At 43.4% G+C, this 24,655-nt stretch overlaps 1 protein-coding gene across 4 annotated transcripts in view; it reads left to right on the plus strand.

The window, feature by feature from the left end:
• The window catches only part of CACNA1G (calcium voltage-gated channel subunit alpha1 G), a 143,113-nt gene extending 120,886 nt beyond the window's left edge, over positions 1-22,227 (plus strand). For 3 of the 4 annotated variants that reach the window (XM_077787361.1, XM_077787363.1, XM_077787362.1), the window contains 9 exons: positions 2,183-2,292; positions 3,344-3,477; positions 4,649-4,719; positions 5,010-5,088; positions 5,166-5,287; positions 5,528-5,872; positions 14,561-14,750; positions 17,206-17,375; positions 21,128-22,227. In XM_077787361.1, coding sequence (XP_077643487.1) covers positions 2,183-2,292; positions 3,344-3,477; positions 4,649-4,719; positions 5,010-5,088; positions 5,166-5,287; positions 5,528-5,872; positions 14,561-14,750; positions 17,206-17,375; positions 21,128-21,982 — 2,076 coding nt within the window. In that variant the 3' untranslated portion in view covers positions 21,983-22,227. Of the gene's footprint in view, positions 1-2,182; positions 2,293-3,343; positions 3,478-4,648; positions 4,720-5,009; positions 5,089-5,165; positions 5,288-5,527; positions 5,873-8,139; positions 8,283-14,560; positions 14,751-17,205; positions 17,376-21,127 lie in introns of all 4 variants that reach the window. The other variant, XM_077787364.1, reaches the window with a different exon arrangement.
• The last annotated feature ends 2,428 nt before the right edge of the window (positions 22,228-24,655 follow it).

Below are 24,655 nucleotides of genomic sequence, written 5' to 3' on the forward strand. Positions count from 1 at the left end.
TTTGCTACAAGGATCCCATTGCACCTCTCCCTTCTATTTAAGTGCAAGCTGACTGCTTTGAAAATGAGACTGGGAGTGGGTTTGCTTGCTTTGCTAGATTTGATCATCATTGATATCTTCCATTTTACTTAGGTTTTACACCCACCCTCTCTCCCCCACCCCCTCCACCCAAAAAAAAAAAAAAAAAAAAAAAGAGAAAAAGTAAGAATAATAGAATTTGGGAAATGTTTTTGGGTTTTTTTTTTGCAAAATTTCTTCTAAATCCCATGTCCCATAGGACCTAGTTTTCACAGGAATTGGATTCCATGCTGGTCTTTAAAATGCATTTTAATATATTAGTGTGCTTAATTCCTGGGTCTTTGTCATACTGTGAAAATAAAAAGAGCCCGTCCTGAGATGTCAAGTATTTTGTGTGTAAGTATGAAATGGAAATAGCTGCCTTTGCCACATAACTTGTACTTACTTCTATTAGCAATTTTCAGAATTAATAAATATAACACACAATAGGAGGAAATATTCTTTAAAATTAGACAGGACATGAATACTTAATATTAAAAAAACACCAAACAACTAAAACATACAAACAACAGGGGCAGGGGAAAATATTCTCCAGTCTGTAGTCAGCCAAAAGTGAAAGGGAGCAAGCCCAATTTATTTTTTCTGTCCAGGTCACCTTTAAATACTCTGGAAGGCTCATTGCATGGTTCAGTCATTAGATGATGAAAAAGGTTGTTGGTGAAGGAGCCTGGGCTGGAGTCATTCTAGAGCATGTGTCTTACCACAGTCACTTTGCAGCTACAGTTTCTCTTGTATTATAGAAATGTTGGGCAGGCTTTTGTTTTTCCTTTTCTTTAGAAAAATAATATTTTGTCTCTAAGCCTCTGGTATGCAGCATCTGGCTGGTAACTGCAAGCTTGGGTTATGCTGGGATGACAGCATGGTCAGAGTCACACACATGCTTGAGTCCTGCTGAACTGGGGCGTGGAAATCCCTCTGGCTGGGATCCTGAAGATATTTGAAGGCTAAATGTACCAAGGAGATTTATATCCAAGCTAGTGTTTTCCTGGTGCTGAAAGGAGTTGGTTTTTGGATACAGCAGGATGCCCTGGGGATGAGACCCCAGATGGAGATGCTGCAGCTCCTGGAGAGGAGGGAATGCAGCAGTGTGCAGAGAGGTGGTTTGAGTAAAGAGCTGCTGAGCAAAATCTGCTTCTGCCAGCTGAATGTGCTCATTTGCTGCAGAGCCCAAGTGCCCTGCTGTGTGGCAGGGAGGCTTGCTCAGAGCCAGCTTCCTTAGGCAGCTGGGCTTGTGCTTCTTGGTCAGATGAGGTGATTTTTGTCCATGGATGCTTGAAGCTAAACTGTAGCACAGAGGCAGAGTACACGACTTAAACTCCTGCTATGATTTCTCCCACTCGGGGTTCAGTAAATGTTGGTCTGTGGGCTCATCTCCTCTGTTCCCTAACACTGCCCTGGACATTGTTATTACCATCCTGTTTGCCAGCAGGGAGAAATCCAATGCACATTACTTAAGAGGCCATGAAGGATGCTGCTACCACAGTGTTCCTTCATGAGTGAGGCTTTTGGGGATGAAATCACTTCTGATGTAGCTTAATGCCTGACTGTGCAAGAGTTGTCCCAGCCAGGATGCACTTGGATTAAAGACCAGGCTGACTTCTGCAGAGGGAAGGGGGGCAGAGGAAAATGCAAGGTACTTGTTTCCCCTGGCATGTCATCCCTCTGTTGCACTCCTTGCCAAAAGCTCAAGGTGAGGAGTAATGGCAGGCTGTCACCAAGGAGCCATTTGGCCAGCACTTGCACAAATGAATGAAGTGGGATGAAATTCAGCTCTCTGACAGAAGCACAAGAGGTCTTGTGCTGCTGAGAGCAGCAAATGCAGCAGCTCTTTCTGCCCACCCCAGCAATCCCAGCTGGGGCTGTGCTGCTGCTAGGGGGGTGAGCTGTGCCTTGTGTCAGCCCCTCCTGAGATGTTATCACCAGGCAGCAAGTGCACTCTGTGAATCCCTGGGACTTTTCCCTGGGACATTTTTCATCAGAGAGAGCCCATGTTTGAAGACTTTTAACTGTAATGGGTAAGTGAAGACACAAAAGTCAGGTTTGGAGGCAGCAAAGTGCCTTTGCAGAACTAACATCTAACCCCAGTCCTGTGTCCACATCCCAGGTTCTTGACGAAGCCCTGAAGATTTGCAATTACATCTTCACCGTTATCTTTGTCATGGAATCTGTTTTCAAGCTTATTGCCTTTGGGTTTCGCCGCTTCTTCCAAGACAGGTAACAAAAGATCCATTGTGATCACGAGGTCAGCAGCAGGCTCTGTGGAGAACTGCTCACTTTCCATGTCCTGAATCCCATGCTCTGGCCCATACTGTGAGTCTGATATGTATGAAGGCTTTTTGGAGTGACTGGTTGAAGGCTGGGTAGGTGGAGACATGGGATGTAAGCTGGAGGATGGATTGTGCAGGCCAAAGAGTGTGATTGCATCATTTTGGCCCTTGGGAGCAGATGAAGCAGGGACAGAGCTCCACCAAGCAGCCAGTTCTCTTCTCATGCCCGTTGCATGTCCATATAATCAAACAAACCTGTTGAAGTGACAAAATGTATGTCAAGAGAAAGAATCTATCCCTGAATGAACATGAAAGAAAGAAAGGACCTCTCTTAAATGCAGATGAGGAGCAGTGGATGGCATTGTGTCTTTATCTAGATTTTCACTCTCTTAGCTCACAAGCACAAATTTTATGTCCTTGGTCGATCTTTCTCCCATTTTTGCCTTCATCAATGTTAATAACAAAAGTAGGGCACTAAGTAGGGCTTCACATGAGCCCTTCAGCATACAGTGCATGGCTCCATCCCTGTCCCCACATTTTGTGTGTCCATGCTGGAATTACCACTCTCTCCAGCCTGGCACAAATCCTTGGGGCCTTTCTTTCACCAACACAAATTTTTTCTAAGGACTGTACATGGGGTCCTGTTCTCTCTGGGGAAGATCTTACATTGAGGTCCACAAGTGCCATGTCTAGAAGTGGCTAGACAGACAACACAGTATCTCTCCTGAGGTTTGGAGTCTCTGGGTAAAAAATTTCCCAGCTTTTGTTCCTCTTTCCCCTCAGTCAAGGATATCTTTGGAATTGGCTGGTTTTCTAATGAGATGCATTAGTTACAATGATTTCATAACATCACTGCTTTTGTATAATACCCTCAGAAAAATACTGCAGATTCATTTGAGTTCTCAAACCATTGAAATGACTGGAATTCGTGTGAAACAAGCTGCCTCCCATTGCCAGCTTCTTAGTAGATTTTCAACTTCACTTTGTGTTGTCTCCAGATGGAACCAATTAGATCTGGCAATTGTGCTGCTGTCTATCATGGGTATCACTTTGGAAGAGATCGAGGTGAATGCTTCACTACCAATTAACCCCACGATTATCCGGATCATGAGGGTTCTCAGGATTGCCCGAGGTGAGAGGGATAAAGCAGAACTGACTTGTGCTTGAGGTACATGGTTGGCATCAGGAGAGAGTTAAGCATTGAGAAACAGTCCTGGGGCACATCCTCATCATAATGTGCATAGTTCTGGCATCAACAGGCTGTAAACAAATGAAAGAACAATGGGGGAAAATACTTGCAAGGAGCCAAAAAGCTGAGCCAACTGACCATGTGTTTCTGCCTTAAGAGATCTTGAAGGCTGAGAGCTTAGAAATTAAGGAGAAGTAGCTGGTGGCAGTAACTCTCAGAGATGTACCTGGGAAAATTGCTCCAGTCAAATCAAAGTCATCTCTAACAGGGATTAGAGAACACAAGCTTGAGTACATCAGCTTTAAAAGATGAGCATCTAATAAATTTAAATTCCCATGAGGCTTTACATCACACCACTTGGTGACAAAGCATGGCTTGTCACACTCTATCCATCTGTCCCCTCAGACACGTTCCCAAGTCAGTGAGCCAACTTCTTCAGGGATTGAAGTTGATTTTTCAAAACAGGGAGGTGTCAGGGCCAAATGATGAAGATGTAAAATGTGAGTGCTTAGGCTCTTAATGAAGTACTTCCAGGCCCTCCTGAAGGGTATTGTGCTCTGAGGAGGAATTGTTTTGATTACAGCCCTCATCTACGCAGAGAAAGAACTGGAGGAGAAATTAAATGCTGCTGTGTCTCAAGAGGGGGAAAAAGTGGGTTTTCTGTGCATTGGATCCCTTTCAGAATTAAAAATACATGCAGCTTCCAATTGGAAATGCAACCTTCTGGAAGAGATGTGTAAATCATTCCTCAGTGAATCATGTGTGAAAGTGGGTAGCCTATGGAAGTGGGAAAGTAGCCCCAGGGCTGGGGAAGGAACTGCTCATGATAACCGGAGGAAGGAGATGAGTCCAATACAGATAAAGTGGGGAAGGAAGAGCCTGGCAGAGTGATAACGCTTCCTCCAAGTCTCAGAGTAGGTGATGCTGCTATTCATGGGATTTTGATAGTATCCAGGCAACAAGGAGTGATGCAAAAAGGCCAAGGACTGTAGCAGCTAATGGAGAACACTTGCCAAGATTTCACGTTTCTCTTCCTGGGCTCCTGGGAGAGGGACTGAGTTTGTGCCTCTCTGCTAATGCTGACTTTACCATGCTGCAAATGCGTTTTCCACAGTGCTGAAGTTGCTGAAGATGGCTGTGGGGATGAGGGCCCTCCTGGACACCGTGATGCAAGCACTACCGCAGGTAACCCACTGCCATAACAAACCAGAGCTCCTCTGGCCCACAGCTCATTTCCTATTGCAGAGGAATGCTAATAATTTTATCTTTGCTGTCATTAGAGAATCAGATTTTCCTCCCGAAGCACTGAGATACAGTCCTCACATTGAGGTCATTTTTGCCCTGAAGCAATTTAAGTTTTGGATTAAAGAATACAGCAAGAAACAGGTCTGGAACAAAAAAAAAAAAAAAAAAAAAATCAATGAATGTTCTTTTTTTTTTGTGTTTTTTCCCCCCATTTCTTTTTCTCTTTTCAGGTGGGGAATCTGGGCCTTCTCTTCATGTTGTTGTTTTTCATATTTGCAGCTCTTGGAGTGGAGCTGTTTGGAGACCTCGGTGAGACTTCCCGTGCCAGTGGGAGGGGTGGGAATGGTGTTGGAGTGGGGGGTCTGACAGCTGTGGTTGTCTCACAGAGTGTGATGACACACACCCTTGCGAGGGGCTAGGACGGCACGCCACATTCAGGAACTTTGGGATGGCCTTCCTGACCCTCTTCCGAGTATCCACAGGAGACAACTGGAATGGGATAATGAAGGTAAGCGTTAAGGTTTTGTCAGCAAGTGTAATGCTGTTCTAGACATGAAATTTGCCAAATCTCAGTTTTTTCATGAAAGGAGAACCCGTTGCAGACCGTGGTTCATGCTGCAATCTCTTCACATCTCTTAGTGTCACGGTTTGGTTGATAAGTTGGTGTTAGGTGATAGGTTGCACTTGACGATCTCCAAGGTCTTTTCCAGCCTGGTTGAGTCTGTGATCATTCCCCCGCTGTTCCCAGGACACGCTGCGTGACTGTGACCAGGAGTCCACCTGTTACAACACCGTCATTTCCCCCATCTACTTCGTCTCCTTCGTGCTGACAGCCCAGTTTGTCCTGGTCAACGTGGTGATCGCGGTGCTCATGAAGCACCTGGAGGAGAGCAACAAGGAGGCCAAGGAGGAGGCAGAGCTGGAAGCAGAACTGGAGATGGAGATGAAGACCATCAGCCCTGGCCAGCACGGCCCCTCGGACATCTTTGTGTGGACAGGCACCACCAGTGGAGAGAGACCCGAGAGCCCCCGCGGATTTGCCAATCCCATGCAAATCAAGGGGGATTCTCAGCTCTCACTAGCTTATCATATGGTGAGGATCTCTGCTGCAGGGTGAGGAGGGCTTGACCTGCACTTTTGTTGGGGGAAGATTTGCACGAGCTGGTAGTGAAAGAGGTGTGCACCAGATGTCCTGAGCTTGTATTCCCTGCTGTCTGCTGCTGATTCTTGTGTGGTTTGGGAGCCAGTGCTGCAGGGAAGAGACCCCAGGCAGGTCTCCAGACCACCTTGATGCATCTGTTTGGAGGGAGAGAGTTTTGCAATTTACTCTGGAGTTCAGCTCAAGCCACAGAGTTCAGAGGTATCTCCAAAATTACTCTAATTCAGTGTTTCGACTGGTCCTTTGTGATAGCAAAATCATGAGTTTAATGTGTTTGCTTTTCTAATACAAACCATGAACCACAGCATAAAAGAGGAATAAAACTAGGCTAATCTTTGCTTCAGTATTAAATTTGTTTTGTGCAACCTCAATTTAAAATCCATCCCCACAGTCAGGTTTGTAAGAAAAGATTCTTTTAACAATAGAATAATCCAGAGGAGACTCAAACCTGAGCTCACCAGAGCTGGTGGCAGAACTCCCACTAGCAGAAGAATGGCTGTAATGTGGAAGCCACACACATTTGTGTGCTACAAGCTACACCATGTCTCCCTAAAGCACAGTTTTTGGATGAAGACTCAGTTTGAGGAATGAGAGGCGAGCTCAAACCCCAGACAAGTTATCTGGGAGGTCACTGAGCTAAAATTACTCAGAAAGTAGAGTCCAGCCTTTTTTTAGTCTTAGCTGATTGCAAATTGGGTTAAACTCTATGCAGACCTCATTAACTTTTATTACATCATGATTTCACAACAGCATGTCTTGGCCACAGCCTGGGGTGGACTAATGCATATTCTAATGCATGAAAAACTCATTTATGATTTTTAGTCCAAGAGCGAAAGAGAGTAAATCCCCGCTTAATCTTTGTTTCAGTTCCTAAGCTACTGGAAATTTCTGGTGCCATTAGAATCTCTGATGTCTGAGGTGGAATCCAAAGCTGCTCTTTGGCTCAGGAAAAAGGAGTTCAGGGTCCTGTGGGGAAATCCAGATTTACTACATCCTCTAGGAAGAACCAATACATCCCAACTGGTGCTGTATGTGTGGAGCAGAGTACTGGCATGTCCTCAGCTGTGTTGTCCTGCACCAGGACTGAAACCGGCGAAAAAGAGAAATGGCAAAACTGAGAGACAAATCAGTCATAATGATGCCCTCACTCTGCAGTCTGTTAAACCTGCCCTCTCTAAAGGCTGCCTGGGAAAGGGTTTATTCTGGTCATAACCTTCAGAGTGTGTTTCTTGCTCTTTCCCTCAGATAGAAGCCTCAAAAACCTCCAGGAGATCTTATTCTGACTATTTATTTTCCCAACCAAAATCTTCAGGATAAATCTGATGCGTGAGCTTGATAGCAGAGGAATACAATAGCCAGGACACAACCCTGCAAGGACAGCATGCTCTTTTGCTTGCCTCTTTCCTGGGATTTTTGCACTGTGTGCTGTTGACTGTAGTGCTGGTCCTCATCTCATTGTATGCATTGGGCATTCCCTACATGGAAGGTGGACCCTGAAATCCCTCCCCTGCTGCCTGCAAAAGCCAGACCCTACTCTGGACAACCCCAGTGCTGTGGCCAGCTGGTTTGACATCAGCAGGGGTGCCTCAGCCCATGTCTGGCACATGAATTAGTGACCTGACACATGTCCATCCTGCTCAGCTGCAGTTTCCATGGACAGGACACTGAGCCTCTCTTCAGTCATGTCATTTTAATTTTTGTGCCATCTGGATATGGATTTAGGTGTCAAGTATTAGGTCCTGCAGCTCAAAAGTGTGGACCATGTGTGTAGAAGTCTTGCAGCAAGTAGTGTCCTGTTGAAGTTGACAGCAGCAATGGAAAAATTCTGCTCAGCCCCTAGAAATGACTGGTCATGTTTGCTGAGAGGGAGATTGTCCCCAAGGAGGGCCCTGGGGGGGAGCAGCCATGGTCTCGGGGCAGCTGCCATCGCTCCATCTCTTGTAATGTCTGGGAAAGCTGTCTCTGCTCACCGTGATATTACTGCACTGTTCTCTCTCCTTTTCTCCTGTCCCATTGTTCCTGTTGCTGCTGTTCTCCTTGAATGTTTCCACCTTTTTTTCCCCCCCTTCTTTTGTTTTCCCTCATTTTGTTCATTTGGTTTGATATGCTGTCCTTTTTTTCTCTCTGTCTCTGTCCCTTGCCTTTTCCTCCTCTCTTTTTGGCTTGCTCTCTCTCTCTGCATGCTGTACACCACCCTTCCTAGGAAAGACACTTGTTTGATACCATATCACTGCTGATCCAGGAATCTCTGGAAGGAGAGCTGAAGCTGATGGACAACCTGTCAGGCTCTGTGTGCCATCATTATGCCCTCCCAGCTCCCGAATATTACAACTCTGAGAACCAGGTTAATATTCCTAATTTCCTGCAAAGTCTCCATCCAATCTCAATTTGACTGAGACCTTTAATAGCAAGTTAAAGTTCTTTATGTAATGCAGTCACAGGAATTTGGAAGCATAAGTCACTTTGGCTTTTTCTGTGGGAGTAGATGATGTTGTATATCAATGCAAGAGAAAGAAAACATGCTCGGACTTTCCCTTGCCAACACAGTAAGAAGTTTTTCCTTGGGATTTACAGTTCATAGGTGTTAGAGGGGAAATGTACAAAATTCCATCTCCATCCTTCAGTGAGGTTGTTATATTTGGCCTCCTGCTCCTAAGCAGGGCTCCACAGCAATGTCAGGGCATGTCTGCAGAGCCTGCAGGGTGAGGTTTTCTCAGAGCAGAGCCTGAGCTGCTGGGGTTCATCAAATGATCTCTGTTCTGTGCCTACTTGTACTGCATGAAAATCCACTTTTGAAGGGTTTTCCTAAAGAGGCTTCTTGCAAATGGGTCACTGCAAACAAGATCCTCATCTCTGATCTAGTGACTTTAGGAGGGGAGGCAGCCCTTAATGATGCACAGAAGTAACTGTGTGCTCCAGTGCTTTCTCAAGCAGACAGTGCTTGTTTAAAATTAGTCCATTTACTTCCTAGAATAAAATACCTACTTTTTAAAGTGCGTTATTCTTTAGAGCAAATATTTTCCCTAAAAACACAGCAGTGACCATAATAATAATTCAAGCACACCTATTTTCTGCTGCAGTTGGAATTGAGCAAATTTCATATTTCTTGATCTATTTTACCCCCTTTCCCCTCCCTGGCTAAAAATAGCAGAAATCTTCTCGTTAAATCAGTGTGCTTGTTTATGAGCTCAGTGACACTCTAAATTACCCAACTTTTGATGGTTCATTAGAGGAAAGGAACAAGCTTAGGTAAAATGAAATCCTACTGCAGATCTTTATATAGCAGGATTACATGTCTCCCTCTGATTGCTCCATATTGCATCCTAGAGTCTGTTAAGCTATAGGAAGTGGTTGTCTCTAATAATTGCCAGAGGAATGGAGACAGTAGCTTTGGCAGGGAAGACAGAGGGTCAGTTGGAAACTCAGTGAGAGCTGGTTAAAAATTTTTTGTCACAACATTTTTCACCAGAAAGTGCTGCAGCAGCAAAAAAATGGATTTGTTTTGACATTACTGTAATGAAAAAATATAGCATTCCAGTTTGCAATGGCTTTTTCTTTTAAAATTTAAGCTTCCCCCCACCCGCCCCCCACCCCCATCAATAATTAAAACTGGTCTAACTCAGTTGGATCTTTCCAAGAAAATGTTTTGACGGCTTCAAACTCAATTTTGGGTTTGGGAAGGCTGAAGTGGGGTGATGTTTCGTTTACATTTTGGCTTTTCTGTTCGCACCATTTGTCATGTTCTCAGGCAATTCAGGAATTTAGAGCAGTGCTGAGACTTGCTGAAAGCAACCTGATTAATAGCAACTCCCAGCAAGGCAGCTCCAGCAGGCAGGAGCTGCTGGAGCCCAGCACGCTCCTGCACAGCTTTTCCCTGGCTCTGGTGGGGGGGTTCCTCCTAGGGATTCCTGTCCTTAGCCTGGCAGCCTTCACAGTGATGCCTTTTAGGGGAGCATCTTATTCACTCAGGGGCTCCAAATCATCTCTCTCATCCATTGCCAGCAGATAAGTGTGCTAGAAGAGATATCAAAGCCGAGGTTAGATGAGAGGAGTCCAACCCTCTTACTTATCTCAGCTGAATTTTGAGCCTCTCCAGGCTCACTCATCGCTGGGTTTGTTCCGTCCCGCGGCTGCCATTTCTAAGAGTGAGAAAACCGAGTCCTTTGACAACTTCAATGCAAGAGATCTGGGCCTCTCTGTTTTCTCTTGGAAGACTTATTGCTACTGGAAGACTTTTCAAGCAAAGAGAATGGCAAAAAAAAAAAAAAAAAAAAAAAAAAAAGCACAGTGAGAACTGAAAAGGAAGCACCTGGGACTTGCCTAGAGCAGGCAGCCCCTGTGAGCGTGAGCTGGGTTTGGAGGTTACCTGATGAAATGCCATCCCTGCTATCGTGAGCACTGTATCCAGGCAGGGGATTTGGGGAGGATGGAGCCTGCTGCAGGGCACACACCCCCTCTTACAGTGCCTGGCAGCAGAGCTGCTGCTCTGGGGGAGATGCTGCTGGTCCCCTTTCCCCCCTCTTTTTCCTCCAAAATCTGAAGTGACATTTTCACATTTTGTATAAAAAGACTTCTTTGTCTAGGGAGAGAGCTTCATCAATGATTTGATGAGGACATTTATAGATTGCTTGAATGTCTTCAGTGGGGATCCATTCATGCAAGATGCATGAAAACAGGAGTGTGGCTGTGTAGAGCCGATTCCCAAGTCAGGATTTCTCAGTGCCAGAGCAGAAAGCTGGGGCCAGGCCCGAGGGGCATCTGAGGGCTGAAAAATGCAGCTGGCTGTTTTAGTAGGTCAGTTGTTGGTGTCACTGGAGGCTCCCTAGCCAGCCAAAATGAGCTGAAACCACCAGGAAGGTGTTTGCTGACCAAAATAAAGTTTTAAGTTTCTCTCTGTGCCCTTTTAACCAAGAGGAAGTGAATTATGGTCCCACCTGCCTCTTGGGGGTGGTCCCTGCAGCCTCCCTAGGCACACTCCATGCCCCACCTGAAAAAATGGATTAGTTGTTGGGGAATCTTTAGAGACTAAACAAGTTTATCTTAGAAACCAGGATGATTACTGGGGGAACAACTTCAGAGAAATCAGATCTTGAAACCACTTGTATTTATCACAGCCAAGAGGAGGAATCGCTCCATTATGAGAGCAGTGTTACTTTTGCTTCCTCATATAGACAGAAGAACAGCAAAATACAATGCCAGCATTAGTGTATGGTTTTAAACTCCCTCCCAGTTCCTTGGTAAGCACTGGAGTATGAATGTCCCGCTCCTTTTTTAATTTCTTCATTATATTTAATTTCTTTAATGTTCTGTCCCTGGTAACAATGTGTATGATGTAGTTTCTCCCACTGCAGGGATATTGCTTTAGTGTCTAGAAGTATTTCGATTATGATAATTTTTTTTCTTTTTTTTTAGTTTTCTTTTCCAAAATATTTGTGTCCTGGTTTCTTATGTTTAATCATTTCTCCCTTTAGATCCCTCTAGCTGAGATGGAGGCTCTATCTCTGACGTCAGATATTCTCTCTGAAAAGTCCTGGTCCTTAGCTCTGATGGATGACTCTTTTCCTGATGACATTAAAACACACTTACTTAATGCTCTGGAAAGCAATGTACATACACTGGTCGCTGTGTGGTCTGATGTGCACAGGGTTCGAAATACTGCTCCCATCTCTCTGCACCTGCCATTGGCATTTCCAGTTCCAGCCCCTTCCCAAACAGCAGCAACCTCTTCCCTGAACAGGATGCTGGCCTTAATGCTATTAGGTCCTGGGTTTTGTCACTTTTCTCCACAATCTTGGCTCCTTGCAAGGAATGAGTGGTTATTTCCATTTTTCTTTTGGTGTCTTATGTATGAACACTTTGTTTTCTACAAGTAAAATTAGTAGTAAAAAAAAAAAAAGGCTTTGGAAAGCATCAGGGTTGAAATTTCCTCCCCATCTGAAACAAATCAGTGATACTGCCTGAAGAGACACCCGTGATCTAATGACCCATGTCCTCTGCTGAAGGGTCAGTCCCAACACTTCTGTTTGGAGTGGATTTTTGTCATTATGAACACAGGCAACACAAGGCTTTTTGCATGATTGGTGCCAGACTGTTTCTTTTACAAATATCAAATGGGGATCTCTCCAACATGATACTTTTGCAAATTCTTTCTAGTAGTCATTATGCTGAATAAAAAAAAAAAAAAAAAAGACTATTCAGTGTTTTTTTGACTGACATAACCAGTATTTTGAACCCTGCCTTCACCATCTCCTCTTTGAAACATTAGACATTTTTAGCTGTGTAGCAGTCAAGTGCTTTTTTTCTGCTGTAAAACAGACATAACCCCTTTCCCAAATTTTTAGATCATTCTTGTTTTCTTTGTTGTCGTTCATGTACCTACCTTTGGATGTTTGTGTTGTTCATAAATTTTATGCCATTTTAGTTGACTGTCATCCTAATTAGCACTTATTTGAGAAAAATCTTTTAAACCGTGGCAATATTTCCCATCATGCTTCATGGCATCCTATGCAAAAGATTTTGTAAGCTCCGTTTTACTTCTTGTACAATGCTTTTTGTTTCAAAATTAGTATGGAGAGTTGGACAGAGGAGAAATCCTCCTAGTTTTCAGTCAGATTAGACAACTTTGTTTGACAGCACTGCGAAGTCTAAAAGGTACAGCCAGGAAAGATGTTTTTTTCTCCAAAAAAAAAAAGCAAAACTGTATTGAACAAAGGGTTTTGTGAATTTTTATCAATACCAAAAAAGTATTTGGTGGCAACAGTTGTCCAAACCCCTGAAAAACTGCAAGTTTTCATTGAAATCTCTTCTAATTGCAATATTTTTACACTTCATTTAGATGTGGCTTTAGTTGAAAATTATCTGGTTTGTGGATTTTTTGTTTGTTTGGTTGGTTTTGGTTTTTGGTTTTGTATTGTTTTTTGGTTTGTTTTTTGGGTTTTTTTTTGGTTCAAGGAAAACTTCAATTTGATTTTCAGTCAAGCCAAAACAAGATGTTTTTCAAAAGTACCTCTGAACCAAAAAGTCATGTGCTCCCACTGCTCTGTATGTAGCCTGACCTGGGAAGATAATTTTACAGCCATTTTCAATGGTTTTCATGAATTTCACTCATGGAATTTCCCCCAAGATGATCCAAAAGTGGAAATAACCCATATTGGATCCGGTCAACAAACCTAGAAGTTCACTGAAGGTTGGATTTGGATGGGGTCTCAAATCCAAGATCTCATGTTCAGGTCTGAGTTTGAGATCTCAGGTTTCAGGCTACTTTTTCTGCTTTTAGCTCAGTAGTATGACAGCAAAACAGCATGAAGTGGGTAGAAGGGGAAGGCAGGGAGGGATGAGAGATTCCCAAATCCAAACTCTCAGCTTTACCAGCACAGGTTTTGCTCTCCTTCCCTGAGATGTATCAGGAGATTGCAGACTCCCTTATCTAATCTGTGTCCAAGCTCCAAATCAGCAGTTTCCCAAGGACTGAAACAAATGCTGTGTGGCAGTGCAGACCTGTTTTGTTCATTAAATTTGGAATAGTGATCTCCTTTTCTTTATTCTCTTCCCTGTCTTTTCTTCTTTTTTGTTCCTCTTTTTTTTTTCCCGTTTTGCAAATTCTTTTAATCTCATCCTGTTTCTTGTGCAAATAAATGCCATAATGAAATTTTGTTTTTATGACTGAAGAATAAAATTGGGATAAAAAAAATCTGTGTTGGTTCCACAAAACCTGTAATGCACTGAGTGAAGGAAAAATTTTTCAGAAAATAAGATCTAAAGTTTTCCCAAAACGATCAGCCAAATACTCTACTAGACTACAGTGACACAAACATATTCCTGTGTTTTTCACTTGAGATACTTTAACAATTAAATAATTGTTTCATTAGAAATACACTGGGAAGATGACTTTGCTTCCATTTTTGCTAATACTTTCCAAGACAATAACACCCAAGAACATTTCTGGGATGGAGATATTTTCTTATGAAATCAGACCTGAATCCACTCAATATTGCCTCTGGGGCTGCCCATTCCAAGAGTCTCTTTGGCTGTAAAAATTCCACAGTCAACATACACACAATAACCCTTGCTTGCATTAGATCCCTTCTAATTAGAGAATGGCTTTCACCCTGAAGCAGTAGGTTTGGATATCCTTTTCAATAAAATAGGTTTAGTTATTCATTATGTGAGAAGAAAATCCAATAAAATTGTGCTGTGAGCCAGAAGAGAAAGTATTTTTTATAAACTAGTTTTTGCATTTGAGTTGGGGTTCTTTTGTTTGTTTTTCTTTCTTTTATTGTCAGAAGAGGAAACTACCTCACCTTTGCCTTGCTGATGAGGGCACCTAGGGAGAGTCAAAGTTCTGCCAAGCGCGTGACCTTTGCTGGCCTTGAGGCATGATGCCTTCATTGCACATCTCTGAAATAGTCATGGTTTATTGCTACGTTGTGGCTTCCTGTTTGTGCGATCCATTGTGTGCGAGTTTATTGCCAACCCCGGCGAGGGGGATGATTCCCTGGTAGATCCATCCGTGCATGCCCATCCCGCCATCCCGGTTGCAATGGCTGTCGCGCGCGTTTCCGGGCGCTTCTCCTCTTCCCCTCCCTCCCACTCCTGCCTTCCTCACGTTTTCCTTCCCCTCAGGCCGATCTCCGCTCCAAGGACGACGCGCTGGCCCTGTCTCCCAGCAAGGACCTGCTGAGCGTGAGGAAGCCCTCGGTGGGACGCACGCACTCGCTGCCCAACGACAGCTACATGTTCCAGCCGCCCTGCTCCAGCCCCAGCCCTGCCTCCCTGGGCGACAGGAGACCGGCGCACCACAAGTCCCAGTCAGGTACACACCCATCTCCCAGCTGCCACAAGAGTAGGGTTTGCCAATAAGCAAGAGTTGTGGTTTCCCAAGCTCTTCAGCAGGAAAATCGCCACGGGTTTCCAGTCGTGTGTCTAGACCTGTGGAAAGACCCTCCACAACTTGCAAAGACCCTCCATGGTTTACAAAGCCCTGCTTAAGGCAACTCTGTTCCTCAGAATTGTTTGGCAACGTGACAGTGGCCTGGCTCAGCACTGGTTGTCTCCTGCCTGGTTCCCTAAGGTTACAGTCCCTACAGCCTGGCTCCATCTGTCCCACCGGGCCCCAGAGGAAAAATCCCAGTAGAGAAATATTTCCTCCTGTCTGTGTTTTGCAGCAGTTCAGAAGCTCTGTCTGGGAACATCTATGAAAGATGGGAAGAAGGTGTCTCTAAATGCCTGTAAAATGAACATAAATATGAATTGAGAGACATGTTGGTGTGAGATAAATGGGAAAATGAGAGAGTGTGGAATTGTTTTTCCCAGTGTGCATGGTTGGGATATACATCTTGCAGCTAAATTCAGAGATATTCTTAGGTACAGGGAGGGCTCTCCCTGCCTGCACCTCTGTCCCTGTGCTTGCAGCTGCCTCTCAGGGCTTGTCCCTCTGCCCCCAGTTCTGCTGCCTGGCAGGGGTTACTTGGGGCTGGCAAGTGAATGGAGCCACCTTTAATTTGTCTGTACATGCCATCATTTCAGAAATTTGTCACCAATAAGACAGGGAAGTTTTTACAAGCATTGCCATTTGAAAGCCTCTAAGCAAAACATAATTTCAGCAATGTTCAGAATGGAAGGAGATTTGAACAGATTAGAAATAAGATGTTGAAATTTGCATAGTAATAAGAATTTGGATGAATAGCGACTGTTGAACAGAAGCAAAAAAAAAATGGGCACAAGGAAGGAAAATGAATCTGGTGTTGTGAGAAATCTCTGCCACAATACACAATCTTCAAGGTCAAGAGTGGTGTTTTGAAGAACCTGTTTGCACATAATGCTAATGGTGCAGCTAAAATCCCATTGAAACTAATAGCAAATCTCCCATTACCTTCAGTTGAGCTAGAATTTATGGGTCTCTGTAACAGTCAAGAAATCCCTGACCACACAAAATGTTTGCTGGAGAGGGAATTTCCAGTGCTTCATTGTTGACCCTTAATTGGGATGTATTTGCACTGTCTTGAACAAAAACTACATCAGTAAGGGACTAGGTAATTTATTATTCCCTTCTTTTTCAAAATTTCACTTCCCAGTTTCAGTTTGGAGAACCTGAACAGCCCTATCTGACAGCCCCAGCTTTCTGGGGACAGGCATTGCACCCTCGTATATCCACAGGAACAGCTGTTCCACTGAAATGTGGCAGAAATACTTTGGAGAGGTAAAGCTGATGTCTTATAACCACATTAAGCAATTAAACCTTCTCTGTTTTTCTCCTGCTGGTGAAATTCCAATCATCTTAAGCAGGCCAGAGTGCTGGGAGGTGGGTAAGGTCTCCAGATTCTGGCGTATCAGTGTCCTCTGGCACCTGCAATGTCACTGCTTTTCAGGGTGGGGGAAGTCACTGCCACCTGTTTACAGTTTGTAATATTTGTAATATTGTAGAGTGCAGTGAAGACAGGAAGAGGTGCCAGGCGCCTCTAATAAATCACCACAACCAAACCATAATATTTCAAGCTGAGAAGGTTTTGTTGTCAGAAACACTGGCACTTGCAGGAGGCATTTGTTTGAATACTCCTTGGTAATGGGGCTGTTGCTCTGGGAAAGATTCCAGGACAAATGAGATTCTCTGGGATGCGGTCCAGATTAAATGAATTGTTTTGAAAAACATTGAGCCTGTGTGTGAGGGGAGCACACAGAGTTTCAAACCTTTTAGAAGTAGTGGCCAGCAACCACAAAGGGTCACGAAGAGGCTGGAGAGGATGTTTCCTTCTTCTGGGAGGCTTTGTAAAACCAGCCTTGAGAGCTGCCAGGTGCTCTTCCCTTTCACTTCATTTCCAGTGTATGCATGCTGGTTTGGAAATCCCAGCAGTTGGTCTCCATGCAGGCTCAGGCATGGAGACACCTTCTAGAGCCTTTTAAAATCAGATGTTTGCAGTGCTCAGAAGTGAGGCTGCCTGCGTAGTTATTGGCCCAAAAGCAAAGATGCAGGAATTGCCAGTTCAGATGAACTTGTAGTTCCTTGTCTTCTGTTCTCAACAGGAGCTAGTCCCAGTTGCACCAGGGGAAAATGCCAAGAAAAATGAAATAATAGACAATGCTGGAGTAATTTATTAGTAGATGGGAATTTTTTTCCCCAGTTCTGGAGAGGCAGTTGCTGAATTCAGTGGTTTTGCTGTGCCTGTGTGATCCAAGATGCAGCAGAGCAGTTTCCCCTGGGAGGTCACTGAGGTTGGGACACAAGCCTTGGATGACCGTGTCCCATTTCTGCCTCCTCTCCCCCTTGCAAGGTTCAAAGGCGTCGGTGCAGTCGCAGCCGGCAGACACCAGCTCCCTCCTGCAAATCCCAAAGGACCATTTCCACCCTGCACGAGCTCCCAACCATTTGGTGGGGGAGAGCAAGCCCCGGATCTCCCAGCAGGTACACTCCCCTTCTGCTGAAAGGCTGCTCCGCAGACAGGTAAGCAGAGTTATGATCATAAACCTGCTGGGCTTTTATATTGATGCATTTCTTGGTTAACCGTGCTTTAAATTCAAGGAGGGATTCACAGAGAAACCTCCAGAGAACTGTAATTCTCCTACAGCAATAACAAAATGGTTGGTGGTTTTTGATCTGAAAGGCATCCAGGAGTCTCCTAAGAACATGCATGATGAGTATCATGTCCTTTGGCAACATGCCTAAATGTTCTCCACATTGTTAGCACTTTATTTTTTTTAATCCTCCTCATAAATGCAGCCAAATGCTCCCCAGGGGCTCGTTGGGGTTGAGGAACTCATTCTTAACTGCTGAGATTTTTTTGGTGCTTGAAAGGACACAAGAATTACAGGCTCCATCCCAGGCCACCTCATCTCTAACTCCTCTGGTTTTCCAAAAGAGAAGTGTTTCATGGAAATTGGTTATCTCATGCGCAAAACCATCATGAGAAGTATACTGGTTTTACAGTGAGAATTGAAAATTAAAATATTTTTCCATAAACTGTGAGTTTTTAAAAAGTTTGACTTTATGCACAGCAGAACATGTTTTATTTTGCAGCCAGTTTTATCTCTGGTTTTTGCCTGGCATTGATTTAAATCCTGATTCAATCAAAGATCTAAGGGATCTAATCAAAGATTCCAGTCTGGTTGATTGGAAGCATAAGTTTAGACTTATCTTTTTTTAGTAAAATACTTAAACTTGTGCTTCACTCTCACAGTTTTAAGCACATTTCAATGATTGTGCAGCTGAACCGGGACCAGAAGCACATCTGATTCAAAACCTCTGCTTTATTCAGTATTTCCATGCCTGATTTTATATACACAAAGGGGATCAGTTCTATTTTTTCAAAAGCAATTTATTTCCTGTATAAAAATATTCTCATTTCTTTAATCTTTTAATCAACATTGACAAATTAGACAGTTGATTCATTAAGCTCTAAAAATGGATGTGAAGTACCAAGGTTAACAATTATATTAGTCTGTAATACTAAATTGACATAAGAAATTCCTTACATGTCTTCATTTGCATGGGGTTGGCCAGCTATCCCAATCACCACTAATGGGGAAACTAATTGATGTCATGATTCCAGTTCATAACCACTCTCTCTTGCTTTCTGATGAATAACAGACCCATCCTTTTGAAGCAACCTAGCTGGCATAAATTACCATGTTAGCCATCTTCTCCAGTCTAATTTTGTTCACATCTTTGACGGCTTCTTTTTGAAGACCTTTTCATATTATTAAGTCAATTTATTGGCCTCCTTTCCTCCCTCTCCTTGCTCATTCAGGGACATGAACATGCCCTTGGAGTGACAGATCAGAGAGCAAAGAGTTTTGTGGCAGTGAGCAGATATAGTCCACGGGCAAACCCATGAGGGGCTGCCTTGGGCAGGCTCCTGAGCAGCAAGGAGCTCCCAGTCTGGCTAATGGGAGCAGTGAGGTTGTTCTGGTGATATTGCTGTTGTTATTAATTGCATTCTAGATGGCCAGACACCAGGAAACTTGGTCCTTTAAGAGGCAAAATTCCCTTTACAGCCCCAGCACTTCTGCTTGCACAAGTGTTCTCTGCTTGACTCCTTTTTATTGCTACCACTAGTATCTCACTGGCACATCAAATAGCCTAAACTGGCAAAGCAGTTTGGTTTTCAGTACCCATTTATCCTTATCTTTACATATACTGCATGCAATTCTGATTTGGCTTTTTTTTCTTTTTCCCTTTCCCTTTCCCTTTCCCTTTCCCTTTCCCTTTCCCTTTCCCTTTCCCTTTCCCGAACTTCCCCCCACGCCCTCTCCTCTCCTGAATCCAAACCAGATAAACCTTGTCCATCACATACCTGGTCCTTGCACTTTCCCTGAGCATTAAATCCTGTGTGTTTAACCTCCCTTTCCCTCCAGAGTGCTGTTGAGCAAGCACAGCCCCCACAGTAACGTCCAGTTTAGACTCCGGAGTGTTTGACAATTAGCGATGCACTCGCAGAGGAAGATGAGTGGATCGGATGCTTTGGGAGAACATTCCTGCTGAGGATTGCACTCCTTGGCAGTGCATGGCACAAAGGCTTTTCTCCAGAGGAATTCTACCTGAAATTAAACTTATATTGATTTTGTAGTTCCAGGACTGTGTATCAAAGGTGTAGCCCACACCAAGATGTGGCTGCTACAGGTGTACACCCCTCTGAGATGGCAGAGGGTCCTTTTATTTTTCAAACAAACCATTAAAACCAGTAAAACATTTGTACTATTGCTACTAACAACAACCACAGATGCCTGTATCATAGAGAAAGAAAGAGCTGGTGGTGACTAATACTGTCGTGGTGTGCAACACAGGTTGGTGTGCAAGCAAAAGTAATGACAACAATTACTTTTTGCTTCTGTATTCGACTTCTGTGTGGTCTGTGTCTCTTTTCAGGATATGAACATGATTTTTTCTCCCAAATACTCATTAAAACTACTGGTGCTGAGGAGACTAGAATAACTTCACTCCTGACTGATTAATTGCCAGCATTATGCTGTGAAATTTTAACTAGAAAGGGTTCGTCAGCACTTTGGATGAAATTGTTTGCCATATTAAATATTCTCTGAGCTGTCCCCATTGACAAAGGGAGTGCAATGTGCAGATGCTACAATAGACTATGGTGTTTTTGTGCACACATGGACACACTGCAGCTGATGAGAGCTTTGCTGGATAGAGATCATTTGGCTCAAATGATCCTTGTGGGACAATATTTATAAAAGCTTATGATGATTTTAGGGTGATTTGTCACAAAAGTATTCCTTAGCATGAGGAATTTCATCATTTCATCATTTCATCATTTCATCTCCTTGCAGTTTTCTAAATTACTGGGACCAGGTGTATGCATTTTTTCCAAATTTTCCTGTGAAGATTTTTGTCTTTAAGATCAATTACAAGTGTTCTCAAATGGATACTCTGCCTTTAAGGGCCAGTTAATGTGGCTGATTTATAAAGCCTTTTTGACAAGGCCTTTTGACAAATGAAAAGGCAAACCCTTCAAAATATGCCCAAGGTTCCCTCTGCCAGCGGGCACTGATGCTGCATAAGGCTCCAGACAGCCAAGGCAAAATGTCCCTCAGGAAGCCTGAACTTAAGCATCAGAATGAATTGAAATAATTATGGATTATTATTAGTCCAGCTTTGGACTCCAGTGTTTCCAGCTCCTGCCATAAGATGGTGCAGAGTCCTGGCTCCAGCCTAGGGACCAAAGCCAGGGACAGGCTGTTGCCTTGATGTTGGCACACAGTGGGGTTGCTCTGGTGTTACTGGCTCTGAGGATCCCATTCCAGGTCCTCAGCATCACCTGAGCTAGAGAAGGGAACACACAGGCTCACTTGCACATCTTTCTCTCCTGCTCACACCTGGGCTGCTGAAATTATCGAGGGCTTTGCTGTAGACCTTCATCCTTTGCATAACAAGAACGTGAGTAAGTTTGGGTGGGGGCAGCCCTCCATCCTTAGAGGAGAAAGCTAAAGGTCAACCATTTAGGAAGAGTGAAGGAGACACACACCCACAGATCCCTGACAATGGGAATTGGTAGAACCCACAACACAGGTTGTTGTGTTGGGTCTGTGGGTGTGTGCTGATGGATCAGTGGGTCTGTGCTGAGGGATCTCAGAGCTGAGTGCCCTGTAAATGCTGTGCCTTGCCTGTACTAACCTTTGTTTGGTCTGTCTCTCTCACCTGGCAACTCCTCTCCTCCCCAACCCCTCTGCACTCTGGTACAGATGGCTATAAGGAACGACTCTCTGGATAGCAAGGAGAATCTCCACACTGAGGTGAGTGAACTCTCTGACCCAAATGCTCCCACTGTGCCCAAGGAGGAGTCACCAGTGGCTCTGATGCCCTCGGAAGTGAATGAGTTGGCTGCCTGGAGTCGGGCAAGCGTCCACACGCAGCAGCATTCCCACAATCAGTATAATATTTCAAAGCAGGCACCAGCATCCTGTGCTTGTGCAGACTCGTATCAGGAGACCCCTGAAGATTCAATGGACCAAGAAGTATCTGAAATCAACAGCTCCTCAGAGCCTTTCACTTCAGAAACTTGCACAGCCTCGAGTGCCTGTTCGGAGGGTCAGCCTCTCACACCTAAGAGGAACGTGGGCAATACCGGCAGCGTGGTACTGAAGGACCTGAAGAAATACCACAGTGTAGACACCCAGGGTCTGCTAAAAAAGCCACCCTCCTGGTTAGATGATCAAAGGAGACATTCAATAGAGATTTGTTCCATAGAAAACAGCCCTCAGCACCATTCCACATCCAGCTCCTCTGGCTTTATAAGTCAGGTGGTCAGTGAAATGGAATGCTTGCAAGGTACACGACAGAAGAAGAAACTGAGCCCTCCCTGTATATCTATAGATCCACCTGACGGGCAGAGTTTGGTACCTAGAGGACCCCACAGCATCTCACCTGCCAGTGGAGACGTTTGCTTGAGGAGGCGTGCTCCATCCTGTGAGTCCAAGGATTCCATGGATATAGGGGATTCACTGCTTCCAGACAGTATGTCAACATCTCCTACCCCAAAGAAAGACTTGTTGACACTTCCTAGCTTTTCCTTTGATCAAACCGAAATGGACCCCTGAGTTACTTTTCTGTTGGTGCCAAATGTCTTCTTCCTTTCATGTAATAGAAAAAAAAAAATTAAAAACTCTCTACTCCAAAATGGCACTGGGTAAAAAATTTCCAAAGAAAGATTAAAGAACCAGCTGGTTAAAAGAGTGGTTAACCTATATCACGCTTACTTAAGCATATGTTCTGCTTAGGTAAAAGCAATACAATGTGCAGAATCTATATGTATATTATATTTTATTAAATTAATTGAATCTAGTATTGCGGGATGTAGTACATTTTGTGAGTAAAGACTCATTTAATTTTCTTCTATTTTATGTGTCTCGGAATATTTCTGAGATAAAGTTGGTTTTTACAAATATTTTAACCTAAAAAGTATATATTTAATCCCTTCTCCTTTTTTTTGTTTTGTTTTGTTTTTTTGTTTGGGTTTCATTTTGTTTTGCAAAGCACAAAATGTAGCCAATTAGTGCATTACAGAGGAAATGTATGCCACAGTCAGCAGTAAATAAGGATTATTTAATGTAATTTATTTTTCCCCTTGAACTTCAGTGATATTCTGGGAAAACAATTGTTTGCATAGTACACAAACACAGTCGCAATTTTTAAACAAAATATTCCAATTTTGCATAAAATTGACATTCAGAGTATGAAAGCAAGTGCTCAGACCCAGGAAGGTCCAACATGCTGATGCCTGAAGATGGTGAAGGCAGAGCCATTTAACAGTACAAGATATTGAATTATGAAAGAATCCGTGGGTGTTATAGATCATCCACTGGCAACTCACAAAACCATGTCAATGGTTAATTTTCATACATAATTAGGAAACAGACAGCAAAGGCCTGTGGTCACTTCCAAGATGTGTGTCTCCAGGATGGAATTTTAATTTTGCTGAGTTTTACACCTCCCTCATCCCTCTGTGTTCAATGGAAAGGAGAGTGAGATCAGGTTTAAGACTTGCAGTGAGTGAAATCAGGGCAAACACAGCACAACAATGGGCTTAAGCACATGCCTAAAGTTAAGCTCTCGCCTAGAATGCCTGGAGGCTGATCATATTAAAATAATTATTGAAAATTAAAATCATATGCTCATGTTCTACTGAATCAAGGCACTTCTGCAAGTTATTTTACAGATTACATGGAAGAAAGTCTGCAGGTACTGAAATGACTGCTGATTTTCAATAAAATAGCCAGGTATTTTGCTATCACTGCTAGAGTTAATTTACATGACCCTGACTGCAAATTTTATTTCCAATCTATCAATAGCCTTAAGCAGCAAAAGTGAATAAACCCAGAATTCATGTCCTTACTTTATAACATCAATCATCTCAAAAATTACCTGTTTACTCCTGTGCTAACATCCTCTGCCAAAAGCAATGTGTAAAACTGGACAGCGCAGCCCGAAAACCATGCGAGGTTGGCCCCATTCGACACCTCCCCCTCCTCACATGACTGATGGAAGCCAGACATTAACTCCACTCCACTTCCATGAAATCACGTTGAGATGTAAGCTAAATTAGACTGCAGGCATGCTTTGAAGTGTGCCAATAGTCACAGGCTTGAAACCAAGTCCACAGATCGTGCCAGCGCAGGCGGGAGGAGGATTTGTGCTAATTCTGTCAGTCGGGAGTTTGTAAGTTTTTGAGATCTACCAATCTTTGCAAATCACTACAACATGCTGATGTTCAGCTTTCTAACCATTCAGAAATTAGGCTGTTTCCACCACGTGTATCTGCATTAGATTGGAGTGTACACACAAGGAGAAGATGCTGTTCGTACCCCACAGCCTATGTGAGGTCCTAAGCCCCTTTATCTTCACTTGAGGATGTTTCCTCCATAAACAATCCCTACTGATTTACATGTCCAGAAGAAATGCAAGGGCTTTCAGCAGGAAGACAGGCAATGAGTGTATTTGAAGAAGGAGGATTAACATTCTGTACTATTTACTGCAGTTAGATTAAGTCTTGGCTGGGACATTTTTCCCCTCTTCACCACAGGCCCATAAAGAGCCTGCTCTCTTTGATATGCCAGCCCAAATCCAGAGTTAAGCCTGTCTAAAGCAATGATTTCAAACAAACCTTTCATCAGTTCTTCTCTCAGATCATATTTAAGGAAATAATAAAATTACAGTGCATTAAGCCTGAGAAATATTCTTAATCCTTTTTTGTTTTACACCCATTACAAGCCTTAGCTTTCCCTTTAACACATGCTAAATAGTTTGGGAAACTAGCTAGGCCACTAAAATTGCCATCCCTGGTTCCTCAATGATTAGGATAGTGTTCACATAGCTGGAATGATTCTGCTCTTCAGATCCTTCCTTACAAAAAACCCACTGAATGTTTTAGCTTGAAACCACGGCACAATACAGTGATATGATGCTAATCCAAATGTTCAACAGAAACAGAAAGCCTAATGGTCTTCTATTTTAATGCCTGGGGTTTTGCCTACTGACAAGGTTTGTGGAAGTAACAAAAAAGTTTACATCATACATGAATATTCAGTAAAGACTAGCCAATAAAAGAAACTATGGTGATGCTTTCAGGAAAAGAAATACATGTAAAATAGATTCTTTTCTAAACTGGATAATTTTTTTTCTAGATGCCCTTTTGAAAGACAAATACAAATGTACTGCAGCGCGTGCAATAATAATCAAATCATTTTAAAATACCTTCGGGGGGGATTTTATAG

The sequence above is a fragment of the Lonchura striata genome, chromosome 19 (assembly GCF_046129695.1).
Source record: "Lonchura striata isolate bLonStr1 chromosome 19, bLonStr1.mat, whole genome shotgun sequence".
Lineage (NCBI taxonomy): Eukaryota > Metazoa > Chordata > Aves > Passeriformes > Estrildidae > Lonchura > Lonchura striata.